The sequence below is a fragment of the Porites lutea genome, chromosome 6 (genome assembly GCF_958299795.1).
Source record: "Porites lutea chromosome 6, jaPorLute2.1, whole genome shotgun sequence".
Taxonomy (NCBI): domain Eukaryota; kingdom Metazoa; phylum Cnidaria; class Anthozoa; order Scleractinia; family Poritidae; genus Porites; species Porites lutea.
The window spans coordinates 20,832,278-20,857,600 of record NC_133206.1 but is presented as its reverse complement, the minus strand read 5'-3'; the positions used below and the strand labels follow the sequence as shown (position 1 = coordinate 20,857,600).

Sequence of the window (25,323 nt, the reverse complement as noted above, 5' to 3'; positions counted from 1 at the left end):
TTCAAGCGAGAAATGATGATATAATAACAAAAATACTGTATTTGATATATACTGTGTGGCATCTCGTCACCCCATTTTTAGTTTTCTTTTCTTTCCTGGACTCGACTATGGGGCTTTTTTGCGGACTAAATTTCGAACGTGAATACATCAATGTTTTGTTAAATTCATTATTGTTATGCGTAATAATACAAATTGGAAAATAACATAAATCAATTTCGACCGGGGTACATCAAGTTCGAATGCTATACATCGATGTTGTTTAGCATAAATCGCTTTTCCGAATCATTCGAGCGTGACCGTATACAACTAAAAGATGTTCAATAAAACTAATAGATGAGGAAGCGGAAATAGAAATGACCGGAAACAGGAAGTGATAAAGTCCGGTCCAAATGACGTTAGTTTTCCCGCGCTTTCGCCAATGTTTTTTCTCTCTAACCAACATGGCGGACCGGGAGAGTAGCTCAGAAAACAACACGAGATCTAGATCTGTCCAAGATTTTGTTCGCACCGTCTTACATGCCGTAACTAATTTACAGACGCAATCGGGAAACCCAAATAGGGCGACAATTCTGTCAAAGTCCCTTGAAAGTTCGTTCATAATAAAAACAAGTCGTTTAGATCAGAGATCACCTCAACTTCATTTGGGAAGGCTTCTTCTATTCTTAGAGCCAAAGTGACAAGAGTTCTTTCGTTTTCTCGCAAACGGCGACTAAAAAATTCAGCAGAGTCGTACGACGCAGTGTTCCTTTGCCCTTCTGCACTTTCTAGTAGCCTACTCAAAGACGTAAAAAATCCTTCGATGTTGGGCAACCAAATACGTGCACCCTGCATAATGCTTTTCAAACGTCTGTGGTTCACCTAATCATCTGTCTTTATTTCCGCCATATTGGAAGCGTTAGTTCTCGGGGCCTCTTCTTTTATGTGACTTCCGGTCATTTCTATTTCCGCTTCCTCATCTTTTAGTTTTATTGGAACATCTTTTAGTTACGTAATGTCATGCACGTATGAGCTTCGTCTAACGGACGTCCGGTCATTTCTATTTCCGCTTCCTCATCTTTTAGTTTTATTGAACATCTTTTAGTTGTATACGGTCACGCTCGAATGATTCGGAAAAGCGATTTATGCTAAACAACATCGATGTATAGCATTCGAACTTGATGTACCCCGGTCGAAATTGATTTATGTTATTTTCCAATTTGTTTTATTACGCATAACAATGATGAATTTAACAAAACATTGATGTATTCACGTTCGAAATTTAGTCCGCAAAAAAGCCCCATACTCGACCACAAGTGGTCACGTGACACAGATATCTGATTTGTTACGTTACAGGAAAATTGAGGTTACCTATTTTTCCGAGATTGCCAGATTTTGGAACGTTCTGATAAATTTTCACAAAGTTATGACCATTATAAGATTTTATGCAAATTAGCCTCAGGCCATGCCTTAACATGCTTGAGGTTGTGGTTGTTGTTGTTGTTCACTTAGTTTCACGTTTTTGATAATCTATCCTTAGTGTAATCCGGCATTATGGTTCTCAACGGATATCATGCAAGCAATAACATGCATGTTATTTTACAAAATCAATGCAAAATCCTTATTATACGTTACATTAATGTGACAGCTTATGTGGTCTTACATGATAATTCTTAGCGCCTTCGTTGTGTTACGTGTGTATTATCTTACAAATCAAAGTTATGCGTTGGTTACTACAGCTGATAGTTCAAGCATTTACATGTTTATTATTTTGAAGGTCACAATTATAAGGTCAGTATAACTGAGCTACGTGCTCATCACTGATTTCCCTGATTAAAATCCGCTTCTTCCTCTCCGTCGCCATCGTCCCTTGGCTTACTGTCGTTTTCTTGGATCTCAATTTCTTCATCAGCAAGGAAATTCCTATTCGAGAAGCCTGTTGCTAAGTTCTCCTGTTCTGGACTAAATGTCTAAATAAAGACAAAAAAATTGAGAGTAAATAATCAGCTATGATCTTTTAATTCTTCATGATCATCTATAAATTGTACGTTTATCGACTGAAATCATTGATGGTTGTAGGATTTTCCTGTGAAGTATTTCCTGACTCGTCACCGGTCGGCTTTGCGTAACGCGCACGCCAGGAGCAGAGATTGATGGGAACGGAAAAGGGAAGAACTCTCTCTCCCTCGCTTTCCTCTTTCCCATCACACCCAGCGCGCCACTAGGGAGAGGCTGCGAGGGACGAGTAGGGACGTGTCAGGAGTATTTCTTTGTATTTTTTTTTTAACCTTTAAAGTATAATCGTAGTAACACCTAAAGGGTCAGTAATTACTGCCACCTCCTTTACCCCTCAGCCCTGTAATCCAAGTCCAGTCCTGTATACGAGTTTTACATATTAATTTAGTAATGACAAATTTGCAAGTGCCTTTTTAGGTGGCAACAAAGGAAAGGTGCTAAACTAGATTAAGACATTGGTGTTTGAAACCTGGAGGGTAAACTTTTTGCCAATAAATCAGAATTGACTATATTCGTCTGAGCTCGAAAATCAAAGTGAAAGAGTTACTTTTGTGGGTGAAGGATGGGGTTGGAAGGGGTGGCCAGGAATGCAAGGTAAGAAAGGCTGTTGGTTTAGACTCCCTGATCCCCGCCTCCTTCATACCCACCCCCCTCCCCCAATTCTCTCTTCTATTTTCCAGTAAAGATTTATTTCCCATTTTACCAGTCGAAAAAAAGGCCAAATTAGTCCCGGCATTTAATTGAGGAATGGTAACATACCATGAAAACGAAACGCATTGACAAACTATTGCACTAGTAACTCTCACCTTGAGTTCTTTACCATGAGGGCGTGCAGAGGCCGTCTTGGGTGTGTATATTTGTTCGGAGCCAGACAACTGGTACATTTCAAATGAGGAGCTAGAAGGGTTGAAGACATTCGTCTGCACAAATAGTCTTTTCTCGTCACGGAACTTATAAATGCTCCTCCCTTGAAACGCGCTGTTTTTGAGTCTGTTGTTTTGTACCTGCCGAAACAAGAGAGTACAAGATTGCATGTTACGGTGAGATCATTTGTGGTAAGAACACTGGACGGAGCGTGCGCCAGAGAGGAAGACAGACATCGTGGGAAAATGTTCCGAGTTCCGAGATATGAAGATTCCTGTCTGTTCACGTGACCTCTTTTTTCAGCCTGATGGTTTCCCTCGACGTCCTCTCGCCGTGAAAATCAGTTTGTAACACTTGTCCATACTTAAGCACGGCAAATGATTGATTATGGTGATCATGACGAATTGGAGTTAAAGTTTAAGCTTATGTGATAAGGGAGATGTGAATACAATTTTCCATTTTATCAGTTATGAAATGATCTGAAACATAAATTACACCTGAGACTCCAACACCACCCTTCCCCCTATGTAACGATAAGAACAATGCGATACCTCGATTTTTTCCGGGTAGCCTTACGTGCTACCAATACGTTAAGCATTACCATCGAATTACAAGATTGGAGTAAAGAATAACCTTCGAAGGCACGAGCTCTTGACCAAGATTAACTTACCTTTTGAATTCCCACAAGAATCAGTAGGATCACTATTACGGGACCACACACGATGAGAACAATGATCCATCGTAATAATCCTGAACTATCTTTTTGTTCCTCAGGGCACTCAGTAGGAAATACACTCGTGCTGCTTACATTAGTAGTGTGGTTGAACTTCTTATCACCACCTTCCGCTCTCCTAATGACATCTTTCAATCCGTCGGTTCTGCTTACGCTCCATGTGATTTTGAAGTAAATTCTGTACTCGAAAATGAGGCTTCCTTGACGGAAGTTACTTATTTCCACCTTTATAAAAAGTTTGTCGTATGCTTTCTTGAGCACTTTGGTTAAATGTTCATTGAGGTCACTATGAAACGTTTTGTACTCCTCTGAGTTGATATCGGAATAGGTAGGGGTCTACTTGTACTCAATGGTTACGGAACCTTGAATCAATCGGAATGTCACTGGTGATTGTGATGGAGCTGCCGATGACAACATTGATTGTGATGACGATTGCCATGGTGATGGTAATGATGACGATGGTGATAGCAATGCTGTTGACGATGACGATATCAACCGTGATGGCGAAAATGACGATGATTGTGATGACGTTGGTGGTAGAAATAATGATTCTGATGGCAATGGAGCTGGTGATGACTGTGATAGAGGTTGGGACGATGATGATGATACCGATGATGATGATGATACGGATTGCGTTGTCGATTTTGATGGAGCTGGTAGTGATGATAACTGTAACGGAGAAAGGGACGACGACGACGATGATGATACTGATGATGATGATGATGATACCGATTGTGATGGAGCTGGTGTATCTGATGATGACTGTAATGGTGGTGGGGACGATGATGATGATGATACCGTTTGTGAAGGCGATTGTGATGAAGCTGGTGATGACGATGATGATGATGATACCGATTGTATCGGCATTTTGATGGAGTTGGCGATGACGATGATGACTGTGATAGAGGTGGGGACGATGATGACGATCGCGATGACGATAGCGATGATGACTGTGATTGAGGTGGAGAAGATGATGATGATACCGATTGTGTTGGCGATTGTGACGGAGCTGGTGATGCCGATTGTGACGATGATTGCGATAGAGCAGGCGACTGTGATGACGATGGAGACGATGATGGCGTTGAGGACGTTGGCGGTGTTGTTGCTTGTGATAACCCTGATGGTGATCGTTCTATTCGTAGTGTTGATGATGGCGATGGTGACGATAATGTCATTGTTAATAGGACTGACTCTGATGATGGCAATGATGCAGATGAGAACGATGATAATGATGATGATGGAGGCATCTGTGGTAATGAACTCGTTGACTGCGTAGTGGGCGATGTTGTTGGTGCCGAGGATGAGGATGAGGACAACATTGAAGCTGATGATATTGATCGTGATGATAATGACAAAGATGCCGATGATGCCAGTTCAGGTGTTACAACTAATGATAATAAATGAAACGATTGTGAATGCATAGCTGACGATGCCGATAGTGAGGTTGTCGATGTGATTAAAAAATGACAACGATGTCGATGATGACAAAAGTGGTGTTGACGATGGTGATAATGACATTAATTGGCGTGAACTACTAATCTCGATGGACATGTCAGATATACTTTCCCATTCTGTTGGTGATTGCATTGATTTTGTACCTGAAGAGCGAGAAACAAAATGGGAAAGATAAATTCATCATTCTTTAGCTTTCTAACATGATATAAGCGTGTAGAGGTGCGGTGAGCGAGAGGTTAGCACGACCAGCTTAACATCTGTAGGTCCAGTGTCGAGCCTTTTCACTCATTATTTTTCACATTTCCCATAATAGGCCTTGTTTCAGTTCGGTTATAAGCCCCCCCCCCCCCCCCTCGGGATATAAGTCCTCCTTAAACAAACCCCTTACGAATTGTTTAGGCCCAGCAGAAGTTCAGGGTATATGGTTTTAGTAGTCTAGTATGTCTTCCCCTGTCTTCTTTTTTATTAATATGCATAACTGTCTTCCTCCATACTAATGAGGGTATTCCTGCATACTAATAACTGTCTTCCTTCATACTTATTAAGTGCCTAGTCAGCGTCTTCCTCCATACTAATGAGGCTCTTCCTCCATACTAATTGAGTGCCTTCCTGCAAACTAATTCGGTATAGGTTTACTAATATGCGTCTCTCTACTACTCTAGGCACAATAGGCTTGCCCGTTAAGTAACTTGAGCCCGGTTTTCGCACCGTCTATTGAAAAAACTACGAATAAGAGAAGCGATCACCTAGCAACGCGAGAAACGGCTTACTATATCTTATTCAACGCTATAAATCGGATATATAAACAAAACACACGCGCGCATACACAAAGTAGAGCTGAAAACTCTTTACTTCAATTTTGTCTGACTATTACAAAACCGTTGTCTCCGTTCTATCTCGAGGAAATGAAAAACTATTGAAGTTTTGTCATTTTCACGGACCGTTAGTCAGTTCATGATTATGCGAGTTAACAACCCGACATTTGCATACAAATTGCCTCAACAGCTAGACCCAAGGGACAGTCTTGACATATTATTATAAAAACACAAAACAATAAAAAACTTAAGAAGGATCAATTGAAATACGCGACTATTAAATGCTCGCGATAAAATCAGACACGTCTCTTAAGACACAAGAAATCCACTTTATGACCCTAAAATAAAATAAACAAATACTCATAGATTTAGAAGGAATCTATGAAAATAGTCAAAGAAAGCAAGCTATTTTTTTTTTACCCTGCGTTTCCCTCCTCCGTATTTTTATTGTCTCCTCAACAATTTTATTATTTTCCCTCCTCAATGTTTTATTCCCTCCTCCACAATTTTATTACTTTCTCTCCTCAATGTTTTTATTCTCTCCTCCACAATTTTATTATTTTCCCTCCTCCTCCTCCTCATTTCTAAAACGTGACACCGACTCTCTTGTAAGAAAGTTAAATTTGCATGACGCACTCATAAAGTGAGCTTGGGATGCCTGTGATGAATCCTTGTCCAGGATAGATTCATCGGTTCATTTAGGGGCGGACCATTAGAAAAGTTATGGTAGGGGGTGGGGAATTTTTGAGCCACAGGAATTTTTTTTCGTTATCAAATTCCTTGTGTGAACTGTTTTTAGGCCGTGGCATGAATATCTTTTAGGTTTAATTTTCGTGCATGAATTTTTTTCCCTTTAATTTTGCCTTGCGCGAATATTTTTTTTGTACTTCGCCCGCCCCCACCTCCGTTATGAGTTTTCTAATGGTCCGTCCCTTAATCTACCATTATCCGAGTGATCTCAGATCAGTGATCCTGTTCCGGATCATCCCCTGGGATTATCCCAAAGGAACGCACCCCAAGTAAGTCTAATTAATTACTACTTGCCTTCTTCCTGTCTTCCTTTTAGCATTTTTTTCCATAACAATGTTATTGCAATTAGGTGTAAGTCCTGGTGCTCTTTCTATTATTTGAAAATAAGAATTCATTCGCATGAGTATGAACTGGTTTTTATATGCTGAGCTGTGCACAAGCCATCGCTTTAAAAAGAAGGTTTAGCATGCTCTGAAACTGTTTCAGTTTAGTTTCAATGTATTTTTTTTGCCAGAAAAAAATACATATGCATACAGACATTCAATATATTACAAAAATGTTATTTAAAGATTAAAGAGACGTAAATTGCAAGTAAAAGAATTTTAAAAAAATGTTCTGGCGAGGAAGCTCAAATGGAAACCTTGGGGCTTTTTATATGAGCTCCCTCCCTAAACTAAGACTGAACATAATGAATAAATACAATTAGGATAAAAAGAAAGCAAAACAAACCAGAAAAAATGCAGCAAAAAACAAGTATTATTTACAAATGGTTAATCAACTAAGAAGAAATGTTTTTATTCTGGATTTAAAAAGAGAGATAGTAGCAGCAAAAACGAACGTAAAGCATTTTTTTCTCTTTAATTCTCATCTCGTAAGTATATGGTACAAACTGACCCAGACATAATTTAGCCCATTTTTTGAACATGTGTATACTGTTAAGACTTCCTGGCTGCGATGAGACGATTAGTAGTACATTAATAAAAAGCCTTTTTTAATCAATTTGTTCTACAGATGTATCGATCAAGACTCTAATACACTTTGTTTCACTGATCATGACAGCGTTTTCTAAAAATCAGACAATTGTGCTATTTGTTTTGCCAATTGCACGGCAGCAACAAGATTGCCAATAGCTCTGTCGTTTAATAAAATGAAAATACAACCCACATATCTAATTGGTTTTCAACATGATGAAGCTATCACATAAGGAAAACAGATATATTAAAAAAAGGTTCGCTTGAACGTAGTTGCTTCGGAGAAAAGTCATGGTAATGACAAACTACCAAGCTTTTAGAGAACTGTATTGTTCTGCAAAATTCACTGGAGAGTCGAGGAGAGGTACATGGCGAGTTAATTTTTCTCTAAGACAAAAGAGGATAGCTAAATGTGATGGTGCAAGTTCTATGTTAATATTTTGGGTTCACTATACTCAATCGAAATGAATGTCACCCTGGCGTTTTTAATTTAAATATTTTACCTTTCATATAACAGATCTGAACTGGACGCGCCGGGAGATGATGTGAACGGGGGAAATAAATTAAAAAAACAATTTAAACGGAAGATATAATCTTGACGTAGTGAAATAGCAATTTAAGCAATTGCAAATAAACCGCCCAAAATGTTAAAATTATAGCCCACAAAGTTTGACATGTTTGGGATATACTCGGTATATACTTCCTCTTCTAAAGAAAATGTGGCCAATTTAGTGCTGGTATCCATGTGAACGTCAGTCAAAGTTGAAGAAAAACGGCACAAGCCATTTGAAGCTACAAAATACAGAAACACTTTAATATAAGCCTCACCAGTAACAGGCTCGCCAATATATTGTCCCCTCTAACTTGCACTGAAATGAATTTGATTTATTGTGATATTTTGAAGCTTTTACCAGTAACTGCAAAACATATTTAAATCAGCACTGCGTTAGCTTGTTTCCAAGAGCTTTTTCCAATTCCGTTATAATCCCCCTCGGATATAAGCCCCTCCGTTTAATTTATCAAGACCCCTTCTAAAAACCCTTACAAAGATGTATAATCCCAGGGCTTTTAAGCGGCAGTTTACGGCACCGCATATCATATGTTTGGCTCACAAACTTAACACCTCCGTTGAGCAAACTTTTCTCGTTCTTGCTCTCACTATGTTTACTAAAACTGCTGATTGCTCTCAGCTAATCGTCGAATTCAATTCTTTTTTTCATGATTTTTATGTAATAAAAACAGGTTACATTCTACTTTCCTAAGCTCGAACGAACGTTTTATTTTCTTTAATTCCCACCTCGTAAATGGCCTAGACTTTCAAGCCCATTATTTGAACATTTGTACATTGTTACTGAGACCTCACTGCCTGCGATGACATTATGAGCGTGTCAGTTTAACTTCTAGCAATTGACGAAAACCGTTTTTTACTCAATTTGAATATATGCTTAACAGAAGTATCGATCAAGACTTGGTTAATAGACTTTTATTACTAACAGTTTAACTCGTTTTCTAAGAGCCAGGCAATTGTGCTATTTGCTCGCTAATCTCACGGCAACAAAAAGGCAACACCAAGATTCATTGTCGAATTCCATCGTTTAAGAGTGATTTTCTGTAAAATTCGAACTTCGGCCTGACACGGTACCTTATCGATTTGGCTGATTTTCGGCATGTAGTCTTAGAATGGTGTCCTAAATACTGAATGCATATTCTAAGGTTCGAATTCTCTTTGGTTTCAAAGATACAGGAATGACAGTTTTGACGAGGCCTCGAGGGGCCGCCATGTTGGTGAACTGAAGGAGATTTACAGTAATTAATTCTAGCCTTATCATTAAAATAACTTAATCGTGATTCGTACAGTTGGAAAGAACTATCCTTCCTCTTTTCATTTACCTACTCTTATCTGAAAATGGTTAAGCCTGAGCTACGAACGACTAAAACTTCTCACAGCACTTTTTCGGTACTCAAAAGGTACACAAATTTGGTAGAAATTGAAAGGTCAATATCACCCATGCCACATCGATTTAGACTAAGCCATTTTAACTAAAAGTAGTTTGTTTATAGATAAGTTAGACCGTTGAATAAAATAATTGGGCAAATGCAACGGGGCAGATATATAATTGCATGAATGCGCAATGTTCAGCCACTTGGCCTGTAGGCCTGTCAACCCCATTTTACGCTAAAACTTCCAAACAAAATTCGGTGAATATATCTATCGCTTAAAAAACCCTCCCTTGTAATGTAAAAAGATGATCTTTTGATTCTGATCTTGCGAAGAGCTTGAAGTATGCGCTAAAATGAAAATTATAAATTTTGTTACACACGGCACTAGCTCAAGTTCGCTCTTCGAGTTACCAGACCAATAGGAAGCCGCTCGTGTACCGCACAGTTACAATTTTCTCTGTAATATTTCGCTGTATACAGCTACAAATTACATATTTTCTTCGGCAAAGATAACGCAAACGTTGTCAATTTTTATCTAAAGGCTAGAAAAAACAAACTGTGCACTGCAGCTTTATGCAAATTATATGGTATTCGATAATAGACCTTTTTACCGATACGGCGGCCATATTGAATTAATTCGATTTAAGGAGTATTATAGGATGCCCAGGGGGCATGAGCACATTTCGTTTATATTTTCGAGCACTTTTCAGGACATTTTTTCTCAAAGTTTTCGTAGAATAAGATTCTTATGCGAAAAAAGATCCTTGTGCTGTGTTTGGATGTAATAATGATCGCCTTTTTCCTGAGAAATATACAGTGAAGACCTTAATACTTCTAATACTAAACTAGAAAAAGGCGATCATTATTACATCCAAACACGGTACAAGGATCTTTTTTCTCATTACAATATTATTCTAAGAAAACTTTAAGAAAAAATGTCCCGAAAAGCGCTCGAAAATAAGAACGAAATGTGCTCATGCCCCCTGGCATCCTATAATACTCCTTAAATCGAATTAATTCACTATGGCCGCCGTATCGGTAAAAAGGTCTATTACACTTGTAAACAGGAACCTACCTTTGCTAATGTACATTTGGCAGATCTTTCCAGCGTAAGATATAAGCCTAGTACATGAAATGAAATTAAAGAACTCATCAAGTCGAGTTACCTGATCGTACCGTCATTACTGAATAATAAGTCCGAAAAATATGACATGGAATGATCGGTGGGAGACGAAGCTATTTTTAGGACGACAAATAACTGCACGCTGGAACAGAACTGAAATGAACAACCTTAATCAAGTTCAGTCTTCTTGACGCTATTAAACGTTTCACCCGACTTTGAACAGGAAATTGTTTTTTATTTTCTTTCTCATTGGTGCCTGTATTCTGCAGTTCGCCCAGTATTTTTTCGTAACCTTGAATTTTTTAGCAAACTGGAACTGTTAAGAACTACGGCTCCCCCCACCTCCCCCTCTTTGAGCGAACTTTCATTTGGTCTGATTAACAATAATTTTCGAACGGTGACAAAGTGAAATTTGAAATGACATTTTATTTCAGTATTTTTAAAAAGCTCCTTTTTTTTTTTCCCGATAGCCAGGAATGTTTTGAACGTAAAGGCTCAAGTGTCGGTGTTTTTCACCACTCTGCTTGTGGACTGACCTCACCACCAGTATTACATCACGGACATAAAATCTGATCCGAGAGGGTCATACAGTAACTGATGGGTCTCTGAAAAGCGAAATGCAGTCACTTTGGGGTGAGCAGGCTATATAGATGATGAACTCACTGTTTATAACTCCATGACCGTACCCCAAAAGTCGAGCCAGCCCGGGGCGAGCGAACACAATTTTGGGGCCACTGGCCACGCCCTTATGTTTGGCGGGAAATTGGCTGATTAGTCAAATCTCCTTAACTCCACGACCATTCACCTTTCCAAATATTGCCCTCCTAATCATCATATAGTCAGGGCCTCCCGTAAGCATTTGCAACTATTCTGATTTGTAGAAGACTGTTTAACAGCTTTCAGTACTTTAATGTCTCGTAAACAACACGAGGTACATGTTCTGATCTCTCCCCCCCCCCCCCCATCCATAACAAAACAATTTCAGACCAACACTGAAGGTATGTACAAAAGTATGACCATCTCGAGGCAAGGTTCATCACTGTAACTTACCACATAAAAGCCTTTTCGTTGTTGCCATCGACTGATTCTGTTCTGAATACTGAGGTTCCATAAACAACGCTACGTTTAGAAAGAGCTCGCCCTTTTCAATCCAAGAAAACCCAAGTAGCAATTTCACCAACGGACATAAGCCGTAAGAAAAGGACCGCGTTAAATAGTTCATAAAATCACACACGCCTCATGACACCTTTAATTCACTCTTTCTTCGATAAACCAATTTTTTATACTCCATTTGCATGGCGTACATTTTGAAGAATATTTGAAAACAATTTGGATTCCTACCCCTAAAGTTTGTTGTTTCCTAAAAGTAGTTTGAACAGCCGAACGACATTTTTTACACGGAGTGGGGACGGCAAAGCTTGACTTCTCTCTTATAAGGTAGAAAGTGTCAGCAAAACGTGAGAGTCGTCCTTGAGGGTAAAGTGTCTAACCTAATTTTCTCACCGATTGCAAGTGCCATTTCATCCACGCAAACCTCACCTAGTTAACAGAATTAGCAAATGTAATGGGGAAACGTTACGAGAGAACTGAGTAACAAGGTAGGAAAAGTTTTGAAAATTGTGCGCGCACCTGGAAAATCCTTGCTACGCTCCTGATAGATACTTTTGCTGGAGACAAATTGAAACGTGCTCGCTAATATAGTGACGACCAGAAAGGACAAGCCATAGGATAGTTCCAGAAAACCACCCATTAAAATAGATCATGAAGTTGTCGCGGCGGAGGATGAACTTGAAGGCTTCTGATGAAGTGCAATTTTTCAAGGGAGCCCAGACAAGATTATGTACGATGGGTACAGACTGCAAAACAGTCCGTATTTTTGCGTATTCAACTACGCGCTAGCAGTCAAACAAAAGGTCCGAGGCTGAAAACAGAGAGCGAGACTCGGACCTTTTGTTTGACTGCTAGCGCGTAGTTGAATACGCAAAAATACGAACTGTTTTGCAGTCTAGTTTACGATGGGCACAGCTTGTTTGATCTGGAAAATTTAGAGAAGCTCAAGGCAAATCGTTAGACAACACATACTAGAGCTGAAATAAAAATCTTTTGCGCTTTTGAACTCTGTCCCTAAGAGTAAAGGAGAAAGTTTCCCTTTATCAATGCATTAACCAAGTTGATTATGAATGTTTTCTTATGTTGGACGTCTTTCTAACAAGCACATTACCACTACTTGTCCTCAGAGGCGTTCTTGACGAGCAGAGAAAATGAGGTTTTAACGGTTTGAAATTCAGGATGCCAGAGTGAAGACGCCTTTTGTGCGATGACGTCATCGTCCTACAGTAAAAAGCGTTCTTTTTTTACCACGATATTACGTCAATTGGTACACCATGTTGTCGAAAGGCCCGTCCATGCATTGACTGGCGATTTTAAGCTTTTTCAAAGAAACAAAAATCTGGAATTGTTCCTATAGGGTGAGGCATTTGCCCACAGTTTTAAAGCCCTTCGGTGGGGTGACTGTGGTTTTTGTAGTCCTGGCCCGGGTTGCTCGAAGCACGGTTAGTGCTAACCAGCGTTAAATACCATGGAAACCTATACAGTTTGATACCTCTTAACCAGGGCGGAGAAAGGTTGGGCGGTGAAACGAGCGCTCCGCTCTTCATTTAATGTGTGATGCGAAGTAGGACTGGCACGAGCGCTCTTTCCGCGCTTCCGGTGCGCTTCAAGGCCGGCGAAATTTTCCTTTTTGCAAACCGGAAATCCTATTTTCTTTGTGTCATTGCAGGCTACAATGTGTAATAGATAAATTCGTTTCATAACAATATCAATAAACAGGTTTCATATGTTTGTGTCTGTACGTCTATAAGTCAAACTTGTTAGTCGTATAATGCCAAAATTTGAGTTTGATTTGAAAGTGTTGAATACCTCCTCCTTCCACTAAATATCACCTAATCGTCTTTCGCCGTTTCGTTTGCAAAAGCTTAACACTTCTTAACCTCAATTTTTATATATGTTAGAGAAGGATAAATTTTATATAACATAACAAAAAATTAGATTGATATATATTGATATAGTGGCGTTGTACTTCTTCAAACTTTTGCTTCTCGTTTGCAACGCGCCATGGCGATTCGCGCAATGCGATGCAAATCCGGCAACCGCATGTAAACAAAATTTATTGAGAATAGTTGTAAGGTTTTTTTCTCCGTTTTTCTCTCTAAAACAATTTAAGGTAAACAGAAAAAACTGAGGGGAAACTAAATTTGAAGTTTCGAAGAAACAGAAAGACGTCTGAGATGTTTTTTTCAAAATTAAAAAGAAGGATGATGGTGATTGAAATTAGCAGCATAATTTCTGAATCACCTTGCACGAGATGCACGCATTTATAAAATACACGTCATCTAGTTATAAAACACGATCTGCTGTCTTTTAGTTTTGCCATGGATGACATGGATGAGATTTTCCTTCGTGTCTTAGACAGTACTTAGTTGTTTTTGTTTTGGAATAACATCGACATTGGCGAGTAGCAGAACGAAAATATAATTCAGTGGTAGAGTCATGGAAGTAATAAAGGAAACCCTTTGAAAGAGATGTTTGTCTACTCCAACTTAACCTCCCGCAAAAAATAGCAACATTTGCCTCTCGGAGACAGCGTACCAGCACAAAGGAACAAGGAAGAAGTGAAAGAAAACAATTCAAGCCGCCATAATTCAATGACAGCGGCAGTGTCTAATGTACAAACCACATCATATCGCAAGTTTCGCAAGCCCTGACCGAAGTCGAAAACAAGCGACATTTCTAAGCAGAGTCCCGGCCACTGCTTCACACCTGTTTGCTCGGACGCGCTCGTTTCACCGCCCAACCTTTACCCGCCCTGCTCTTAACCAACGGTTAGCGCTCACCCCTCATTCTTCTTAACCCCTTCCAAACCAATTTTACTGTTTATCAAAAAACCCTTTATGGAAAGACAAAGAATCTCCTCAAAACGGGCTTCGTGACTGAGACAAAATACCTGAAAATTCTGCACGGAACCGTTGTTAATGGTGTACAAGGTAGAATGAGTATTATTACTTTTCCAACGCCCAGCGCCCAACGCCCGGAAGTAATTACTTCGGCGGAGCGCGAAGTAAAGGTTTCGCGACGCTCAGGAATGTATCAAAGTTGCAATTTTTTAACAAGATTGGGCAAGCAAAGTCTGTAGGTTTTCGGCTCTATTCGGCTATTTGACGCAGGGAGAGCCGAACTAGTTCGAGATATCTCGAGATCACTTCGGTTTCTTTGATTTATCCTTTAACTTTTTCGAGGAAGAATGAATCACTATTTTGGCCTTCCCGGGGTTTGAACCGACTCACCTGTGTGACCCGTCAGATCAGAGGAGACTCTACGTTGAGGGATTAGCCGATTGCGCTACTGCGACCCAAGGTAGTTTGGGTCATGAAAAATAGTTATGAAATGATGCACTAGTTTCGGGACAAGATTGGGCGTGCAAGTTCGTGACTTTTCGGCTTGTTTCAACTATTTCACGAAATGAGATCGGACTACTTCGTGATATCTTGAGATCACTTCGAGTTTAGTCTTTAATTACTCGAGGAATAAATAGAGGATATTTCGTGGCCGCGCAGAGACACGAAATTTCTCTTCAAGTGTTGAAAAACATTTCACGAGCGAGCCCTCCTTTCGAACTGTTTTATGATGAATTTAAAGTTACAAAATGCTGCACAAAGAAATTTTGTCTTTGTTGAGTGTTACGTAGTAAAATTGCTTTCATGCGTTGCGTGACTTTCTCGAACGTTCTCTACGTTTTTGGATTATTCATGAATAATTAATTAGGGCATGTTTACATTTCAGCATGAGTCAGCAGATTTGCATCAGTTACTGAAATCATAAAATATGTCGAAAAGCTACTACTATTCGCCTGTTTAGTATTTTCTAGAACCTTATGTCAAACGGTATACAAGTTCCAAGCGAGTTCTTTTGACGAACTAAGTTTTTTCCCACGAGCTGGACTGCTGTGTTTGGTCAAGTGTGACGAAGGTCGATTTTCGGGTTCTGTGTTTACAAGTTCGCGGAAGCCGTAAGATATCTGAAGGGGATCTGAAGTTCAAGTGAGAGTTTGTTATTATTGGTAGAGGCTATTTAGTTTTACTCAAAGTTCAAGTCAAGTTTGTGTTGGTGGATGCAGTGTTTTAAAGCTCTGTAAAGGCTATGTTCCTTTGGTGTTAAACCCGACATCCCTGCGTTCTGATAGTCAGTGAATAATTATCCTCAAAACATTCGAACTCGTGACTTTGAGTTTTAGCCAATTCCATGCTCAACGTAATTGACTCCTTACCCATGCCTTACATATCTTTAATCAGTACATGAGACTGCTATGCTGTTTTTGAAGCCTGATGTGACTAAGAAAAATAGAGAATTGTTTTTTAGAAGGATTTGTATAGAGTCATCAGAGCATTACTGGGCTAATATCGCGGAGACAATTTGTCCTGAAATGCTAGTTTTTGGCAAGTAGGCCTCTTGGATGTTGCTCTTTTCAGAATATCCTGTCAAATCCCATAATTTCACACCTTACTCTTACCATATTTGATTTCTTACTATTCCTTCGCATTTACAATTAATTATTTCCACAACCACGACGCCGAAGTGTACGCTAGCTCCGTAGCGTCTTGTTATGTTTATTTCAGTGGCTCATATCTCATGAGTTTTGAGTGAATCTTTAAACGCTGTAAATACATGTAACTGGAACTATCATCGCATCCTCGCTTACTAATAATGATAACTTATATCAACTTCCATTATTTATTACCTGGCCAAGATTTTCACGGATTCTTCAGTTCAGTTGTTTGAAACCAGGCGGCTTCAGGTGAGTTGTAACGCCATGCAAGGAACGTGACGACCGGCGATATGCGTGGGAAAATATTACTATTTTTCGATCAAGGTGGAAACTGGCATCTTTGTCGTCGAGTAAGGTAATACATCTCAATTTTCATTACTATGGTTAATTTTAAAAGCTCTGGTTTCGATAAAGAAACTGGAGGAATCGAAAATCAGGAAAATTCCAGTTCGACTGTGATGGTTGCATTTTGTTTACCCTTCGTAGCATAAACATAACAAATTCATTTTCCTTTTCCTTATACAATCTACCTATTTTTATACTGTTTTTCGCAGCAGAGTTATCGATTATATTACAGAGGCTAATTTTATTACACAGATCACTCAGATTTAACGACAGAAACTCTATTATCGATTGTAATTTTGGCAACACCTGGCGAGTATTTGGTGAAAAGATTATTGACATGTCGACAAAGTCGCTATAACACTCTTCCATTCATTACTTTTTTTATTTTGTTTCTGCTCCGTTAAATTTGCCCAATTTTCTTATTAACGAACTCGATTTAACTACAAACAATGAGTATTCAGGCAGAGTGGCAAGCTTCAATGCGATGTGGCAAAAGAGATATACGCCTTTAAAATTCTGTTAATTTTGCGGGTGTCAAAAATTCAAAAAGTATACCCACCAAAAGTATAATCGATCGTTGCGAAAACGTTATCAATTTCGAAGTAGTTTCTAAAAATACAATAAAGAGGGATTGTTCTTTCAATGTGTATCGGCAGAGGAAGATTAGCTTTGATGACAGGGTTGTAGTCGAAGGCTCAAAAGCAGCTTCTATTAACTAATATGGCGCCGGTCCGAGGCACCCAAAAACCGGCCATGTCGATAATTTCCGAAATAGGAGGAATTAGAACCTGAAGTTACCTATTCCTTATTAAAGACCCCAAATCAAGTCTACTTGCCAATTTTTAGCCAATTCGGTGAGATAGTGTGGCAGCGACTTTTCAATATAGCTCGAATCTTACAGACAACTGCTCTTAATAAACTGAAAATACGGAGCAAATATTTAATTTTTTGCTGACAAGGTGCATGTAGCAGTCATATAAGGAAGACAGATATATTAAAAAAGAGTTCAGTTGACTGTAGCCGCATCGCAGAAAAGTCATGGAAATGAAAAATTTTACTGGAGGTGAAAACCCGCAAACAATTGCAGGACTTTACTGCTCTGTGGAATTTACTGGAGAGGTACATGGCGAGCTCGTTTTTCTCTCTGTCATCGACATTTTTTTGTCAATTACAGCATTTTTGGGGAATGCTCTGATCCTATTTGCCTTTCGCAAGGACACATCAATTCATCCGTCATCCAAACTCCTGTATCGTAACTGTAACGGATGATACGCTGCGACTGTAGGAGAAGCCAATTGTCACGCGGCTAAAACTATTTGTAGCGGCGAAACTCCGTGTGAGCGGGTATATTTTACTGGTCGATCATGAATCAACTGTGATCACGAAACTAGGAGCTAGTCCTTGATGGTGATTTTATTGACGATAATCGAACCGTAAACTGAAATATAATGCAACGTAACAAATAATTACTAAAAGCTAAAGTACAAATTACAATTATAGTTTGGTTAGCGGATAATATAACATTTTGCTAACATTCCAATCATATTTTCATTTTCGTAGCTGTTCCGGTGTAAAAACCTTGCCAAAAACGCGTAATAAAACAAAAGAAATATACTTATTGAAATACAGGAATAATAAATTTTACCAACTAGAATATTAGACCAAATATACTTCATGAAAGGAATAAAATCAACCTAAATTTGGGTACGCAGGAGTAAAGAAACCTTCCCAAAAACAATAATGGTTGCTTCCTGCGAATAATACGATACTAAAAAACTAACAAAATAAATCTAAGAACGGACTACGTTTGCAAAGGCACGAAAACTAAATAAACTAAAAGAAATGAGATTCTCACGCCGAACTAAAAAGTAAAAACCTACTTGAAACTCAAAAAGGCGTAGTCACGTAATGGTACGAGATACTGAGTATTACAACAATTTCTTGCAGGAATATACTTTATGAGTCGCCAGATAGACAAAACTACAGAGGATAAAATGTGCTTACATATCGGTTCCCGCTTGCCTCTAAGTACCAAGAAATGAACTAACCAAATGGACTACAACAATGTACACATGCAGACGACGAAATCCAACTAACGCTAAACTTAAAAGACCACGCGTTTTCTACGTAAAAATAGGCGTTGTCTAAGGAAATGAAACTAGCGAATCAGAAAAGCTTAAGGCGAGAGATATCATATCACTAAATCAATAAAGCTTGTTGTGATGTCATTTACATGGCTCCCCTGAAATATTTATATTTCACTAATCAAAGTTCATATAACTAAAAACTATAATTAAAGTTCAAAATCAAAGTGTTCGTTTGTAAGTAACCTTGTGGCTCTTCGGTGGGGATCTCCCCGGTACTCACTCTTCCACTGCCATTAGAAGTACTAACTTCTGCACTGGTCGCTCTAGGTAACGCAAAGGTCCAGATCTCCTTCCATTCTTGTCCAGGCAGCTATCTGCGAGGGCGACTTGAACCTTGCGGACTTGACCATCTTTACTTGGGTAGACAGTAGCGACACGAGCAAGTTGCCATGCGTTACGTGAGAGGTTGGAATCTTTCACCATCACTACGTCACCGACGCTTAAATTTCGACGGGGTCTTGTCCACTTCTGACGTTCCTGAAGGCTGAGTAAGTATTCTTTACGCCAGCGGGTCCAAAACTCATTGGCGAGATGCTGTACGCGTCTCCAACGCTTGCGAGCGTACATATCGGCCGGCTCGAACTTTCCAGGCGGTGATAGTAGGACTTTAGACTTCATTGTTAAAAGATGACTTGGGGTTAGTGGTTCAGGGGAATCTGGATCAGTGAGCTGATTGACGGTGAGAGGGCGACTGTTGACTATTGCCTCTGCCTCACACATTAACGTCCTGAGGGATTCATCATCAAGTTGCTCAGCGTTGTGTTGTAAAAGGGATGAGAGCACGTTCCGTACCGTTCGTATCTGGCGTTCCCACACGCCGCCCATGTGGCTTGCCGACGGTACATTCATCTTGAAGGTGATCCAGTCGCATTGTTCTTTCAAGAGGCTTGACTTGATTGTTTCCTGGTCCATTTCGTTTAGGGCTTCCAGAAGTTCTCGTCGGGCTCCCACGAAATTAGTTCCTTGATCGCTTCGTAGTTGACGAACGGGTCCACGTCGGCTGGTAAATCGTCTGAATGCGTTCAGGAATGAATCAGTGTCGAGTGAATTAGCGATCTCTAGGTGAATCGCCCTTGAAGCCATACATGTAAATATGACTCCATAGCGCTTGATTTCTTTGCGTCTTTCCTTCACCATGAACGGACCAAAGTAGTCGGCTGCACAATATGTGAAAGGTGGGGCACTTTCCAGTCGATCTTCTGGGAGGTCTGCCATCCTCTGTTCGATTACTGGTCCTCGGAGCTTCCTACATGTCACACAAGAAGCGATAACGGCGCTTACAGCGGATGAGCCTCCGATAATCCAATAACCGCGATACCTAATCTCGTTGAGCGTCATTCCTTTGCCCTGATGCTTGGTGTACTCGTGGTAGTGCTTGATAATGAGTTTGGTCACATGACTTCCTTTCGGCAAAATTATGGGATGTTTAACCTGATCAGCGTAATCTGCATTCTTAAGACGACCACCCACGCGCAGAACACCATCCTCATCGATGTAGGGGTCTAATTTACGAACTGGATTATATGGCTTTGTGGTCACGTGCGTTGAAGAGTCCTCTTTTCCTTTTACTGGTTCCTTGAGCTGGTCTTTAAATGCCTTGAACTGCGCGGCGTGGATAATTAATTTTCCAGCTCTCTCCAGATCTTGGGCTCTCACTTGAACTGTCTCCTCAGGTTCTTTCTTGGCGCGAGCCTTTAATTTCTTCATATACTTCATGCACAACGCTACCGCCCGCTGTGCGCGATACCAGCTAGAAAACCGTTCGACTCTTTCATCCAAAGTAGACTTGCTTTTTTCAGACGACGATGTTGTCATGGTGACTGATTTTTTAACCTCGGGGTCGTCATCTCTCAAGATGTGGCTCTGTTCGTCGCTATTCAGCCAAGTACAATCCTTGCTCCACAGAAACTCCGGTCCCAGAATCCATCTTGAATCTTGAAGTTCCTTGGCTTTCATTCCACGCGACGCCTCGTCCGCGGGGTTCTGTTTAGATTCTATGTACCGCCATTGCTTCTTATCGGTGCAATCTTGTATCTCTTGTACCCTGTTGGCCACGTACACATGAAATCGTTTACTTTCATTGTTCAGATACCCAAGCACTACCTTGCTATCCGTCCAGTAGAAGTCTTCGTCGATTGTGTACTCTAATTCCCGATGTATTTGTTGGCTTATTCGTACGGAACAGACAGCAGCGGTAAGCTCAAGTCGCGGGATGGTAACGGGTTTTAGAGGAGCTACTCGAGATTTTCCCATCACAAACGCGCAGTGCACATTATGCGCTTCATCTTCAAGGCGCAGGTAGCTACACTGACCATATCCTTGGACACTTGCGTCGCTAAAGTGATGTAATTCTGCTCTGATGACTTGACCGAAGTGGCTTGGCTTGTAACATCGGGGAATTTTGATACTTTGAAGTTTCATCAGTTCCATTCGCCATCTTTCCCATTTCATTTTTACTTCTTCTGGAACAGGTTCGTCCCAGTCCAGGTTGAGACCACATAGTTCTTGTAAAATTGCCTTTCCTTGCAACATGAGAGGGGCAACGAATCCTATGGGGTCGTATACGGAACTCACGGTGGACAAAATTCCGCGTCTTGTACATGGCTTGTCTTGGAGAACGATATTGAATTCAAAACTATCGGACTCGACGCACCACTGCACTCCTAATGTGCGTTCCAAAGGGAGTTTATCCAAGTCTAGGTCGATTTCTTTGACACCCTCAGTTCTGTCACTTTCTGGGATGCTCTTGATTACTTCTTTGCTGTTGGATAAGAACTTGTGGAGATTGAAACCACCTTGATGACACATGGCTTTTACGTTCTTCACCAGCTCCACCGCTGACGCTGTTGTAGGGACTGACTTCAAACCATCATCAACATAAAAATCCTTTCGGATAAATTCGGCCGCTTGCTCTCCATATTCTCCCTCGAAGTCGTTCGCGGTTTGCTTCAGCGCAAAGTTGGCGCAACTCGGGGATGATGTGGCGCCAAACAAGTGAACTGTCATGCGATAATCTACGAGGCCCTTGGAAGGGTCATTGTCTTCCCACCAGAGGAAACGCAGAAGGTCGCGATGTTCAGGGTTGACGCGTACTTGATGAAACATTCCCTCAATGTCACATGTCACGGCGATCGGTTCTTGTCTGAATCTTAAAAGGACACCTGTTAGGTCGTTAGTCAACAAAGGGCCTTGAATCAAATACTTGTTCAGGGATTCACCGCTATATTCCTGACTGCAGTTAAAAACTATTCTCAGTTTTTTCTTTTTTGGATGTCTTGTTCCATGGTGATTGATGTAGAATGTCATGCCAGGTTTCAAGTTGTCGTCATCTGGAGCCTTTTCAGCGTAACCATTGTCAATCATGTCTTTCATGAACTTTATATATTCTTCTTTATAATCCTTGCCGTTTGGTGAGTCGAACCGTTTCTTGAGGTGATACATACGTCGGACTGCATCATTTCTATTGTTAGGTAGACCTTTAAAATCTTCCTTTAAGGGGAGAGGAAGTTCGTAGTGGCCGTCGTCGCATCTGTGCACGCCTGTCTCCGCAATGTTCAGAAATCTCCCATCTTCTTTAGAGAGACCTTGTTTTTTCGCGCTTCGGTGTTCAGCAAAGTCAAGTTCAAACATTTGTTTTACCGCCAATGGATTCATTATTTCCTTTGCTTTGTCTCGAACGACGAAGTCAATACTCAGGTTTTCCATAGGGGTGCTTTCATGTGTCAAGATTGCGTTGCACGAGGAGACTATCGGAGATTCAGGGGACTGGGTGCTAGTGACGGGTCCAACAATACACCATCCAAGCAATGTACGTACTGGGTAGGGATCTTCACTTTTGCCTGTGATGACTTCTTTAGGTTTGATCGCCTTCGGACAATTGCAACCAATGAGGAGGCCGATTTCAATGCTATCGTCTAATTTGAGTATCTTGTCTTTGATTTTCTTGAGATGGGGCCACTTATCGGCCATTTCTGGAGTGGGTATCTGATTCCCTCTGCATGGGATACCTTCCTTTGCGTACGTTTTGGGCAGATCCACTTTCGCTCTTCTGTCAAGTCTTTCCGCTACGAGGCCATCAATTCTTGACACTGATATGACTTCCTTTCCCGACATGGTGCTAAGGGTTAGCTCGGTTTCTACTCCTTCAATTCCGAGGGCTTGTTGAACTTTGGTTGTAATGAACGTGGTGTCGCTTGCATCGTCTAGCAGAGCGTAGACCTTCGCTTCTTTCTTCGGGTCATCACGATGGGACACGAAAACGGGCACAATTTTTGAGTTAGTAATGACGGTCGACTCAACATGTGTGGTTAAAGAGACACTAGAGGCGTTGGCTGTTGCCGGGGTACTAGGCGAGTAGTCCTTCTTTTCTTGTGGTTTGTTTTGATCAACCTTTTCCTTTGCTTGAGGCTTGCTATCTTTACCAGTGGGCTCGTTTCTGTGCAGAAGGGTGTGGTGCCTTTTTCCGCACTCTCCGCAGGTAGATTTGGACGGGCAGTTGCGTGAAAGATGACTTGATTTTGCACATCTAAAACATAAACCTTTGGACAAGAAGATGTCGTATCTTTCAACGGGGGAGGCGTTCAAGATCTTGTGGCATTTCACAGCTGAATGGTTTCCTTCGCATATTGGACATGGTGTTAAGTGAGGTAGTGGAGCCGCAGTTCTGGCAGTTTCTCCCGATTTGGTCACAGACGAAAAGAAAGACTGGCCTGTGCTGGCTTCACTTCGTCGTTTTGGTCTTGTAAGACGAACGCGCTGCTCATTTATGTTAGTGGCTTTGTTTCGTTCTCTCTTGAGAGCGTCAGGAGAGAATACAGGATCATTAGCAACCTCTGCTTCTTGCTTGACAAACTGGACGAAATCTTTAAATCCGACAGGGTTCTGGCGTTTTGCTTGTTCTTCATGGGCGAACCTGCACCATTTGACGCCCGAATAAGAGGGAAGCTTCGCTGACAGGGTTACTAGTATTTGGCTAGAATCAAGCTCGGCCATGGACTTCATAGTTTTCATCGCTTCCTGACAGCGTATCAAAAAATCGGAAAACTCTCGAAGCCCTTTAGAATCGCCATCGTTTATCTGTCGCCAGTTCCGTAAATTTGACTTGTAATTTTCGGCTACGACCACAGGGTTCCCATAACGCTGCTCCAACAGTTTGCGGGCTTCTTTATAAGCGGTGTCAGAGTTCGTGGCTAGAAAACCTTTTATCGCCTCGTTAGCGCTTCCGCTTGTGTATTTCTCTAAGAAGAATAGCCGATCCTTATCAGTGTGAACGTTGTTCGCGATAATTGAATCAAATGCCGTGATGAAAGCAGGATACTCGAAACTGTCACCCGAGAATACAGGCGGTTCTTTCACAGGCAAATGAACTGCTTTTTGTTGATTGATGAGGAGCGAGCTCAATTCCGTTTGTTTTGCTTGCAAACTTACAAGATGACTGAGAGTGGCTCCGATGTCAAACGACGGATACGGTTGGGTTTGCGATGCGTTGAAAGCCGGTATTTGTTTTGGGACAAAAGGTTGCGTGTTCGGATTAAGTTCCTTGCTTATCTGATCGACCTCACGTTCCTTTAATTGATCCTTAATTTCTGTTTTGACATCTTCGCTTTTGACCTCATCCTTAATCTTGTTACCTTTGTCATTATCCTTGTCATCAGGGTCAATTAATGGTTTCCGACTGGCATGGCCGTTCGTGATCATTTCGCTTTCTTCGTTCAAGATTCTCTTCATTATGTTTTCTTCTGCCTCGGCAATAGAGATTTCTTTTAATATTTGTAATTTTCGCATTTCGTGTTCCTGCTCTAAAAACTGCTTTTCGACTTCGAGTTTGGCCTTTCTTGCCGCCGCTTCTAATCTTCGTGACCTAGCCGACCCTCCCGAGGTGTTCGACTTTTTTGATCTCTTACTGCTGCCTGAAAAGGCGGACTTGGGTTTCTGCTCTTCAGCTTTTCTTTCTACGGAATAGATTTTGTCAACAAGCTGGGTACGTAATTCTATAGCTACTCTGTCTTGTACATCAAACCATTGGTAAGCGGTTTGCCTTTCTTCCTCGGAGTCGATATACTCATAAAATTCGTAATGTGCGTCATTAAACTCGTCCTTTATTTTATCGAGGTTATCGCGTGCGAGCTGCAAGGAGGCCCACGGCGGTTCATCGCAGTTTAAAAGTTCTCGAATCGAATCAAGGTGTTTTTGCAGATTAGAACTGCATGTTCTTCGTCTTTTTTCTAGCATTTCTTTTTTATATTCTCTTCCTTTCATCGTTTGTTTCCTTTCGCGTGTGTCCTTAATCTCGCCGGACGCCGCGCCTTCGAATTCCTGGCGTTCTTTCGATCCTTCGTAAAGTTCGTCATCGTTCATTCCAGTTTCTTCAATTTCCAATTTTGAACTCATTGTGCACGAAAGTTAGAGGTAACGGCGATATTTTACTGTAACGGATGATACGCTGCGACTGTAGGAGAAGCCAATTGTCACGCGGCTAAAACTATTTGTAGCGGCGAAACTCCGTGTGAGCGGGTATATTTTACTGGTCGATCATGAATCAACTGTGATCACGAAACTAGGAGCTAGTCCTTGATGGTGATTTTA

General features: G+C 40.8%; 1 protein-coding gene and 1 pseudogene across 1 annotated transcript; both read right to left on the bottom strand.

Annotated features, from left to right (window-relative positions):
• Positions 1 to 1,778: 1,778 nt before the first annotated feature.
• On the bottom strand, positions 1,779 to 5,167 carry LOC140942002 (uncharacterized; annotated as a pseudogene).
• A 13,787-nt stretch (positions 5,168 to 18,954) lies between these two features.
• Positions 18,955 to 24,465, bottom strand: LOC140942001 (uncharacterized). The gene has a single exon (XM_073390995.1). It carries the CDS (start codon positions 24,463 to 24,465, stop codon positions 18,955 to 18,957), a length of 5,511 nt encoding a protein of 1,836 aa, XP_073247096.1.
• Positions 24,466 to 25,323: the final 858 nt, after the last annotated feature.

Coding starts and splice junctions, on each gene's coding strand:
- LOC140942001 (XM_073390995.1), bottom strand. CDS start 24,465: ATGAAGAGAATCTTGAACGAAGAAAGCGAAATGATCACGAACGGCCAT.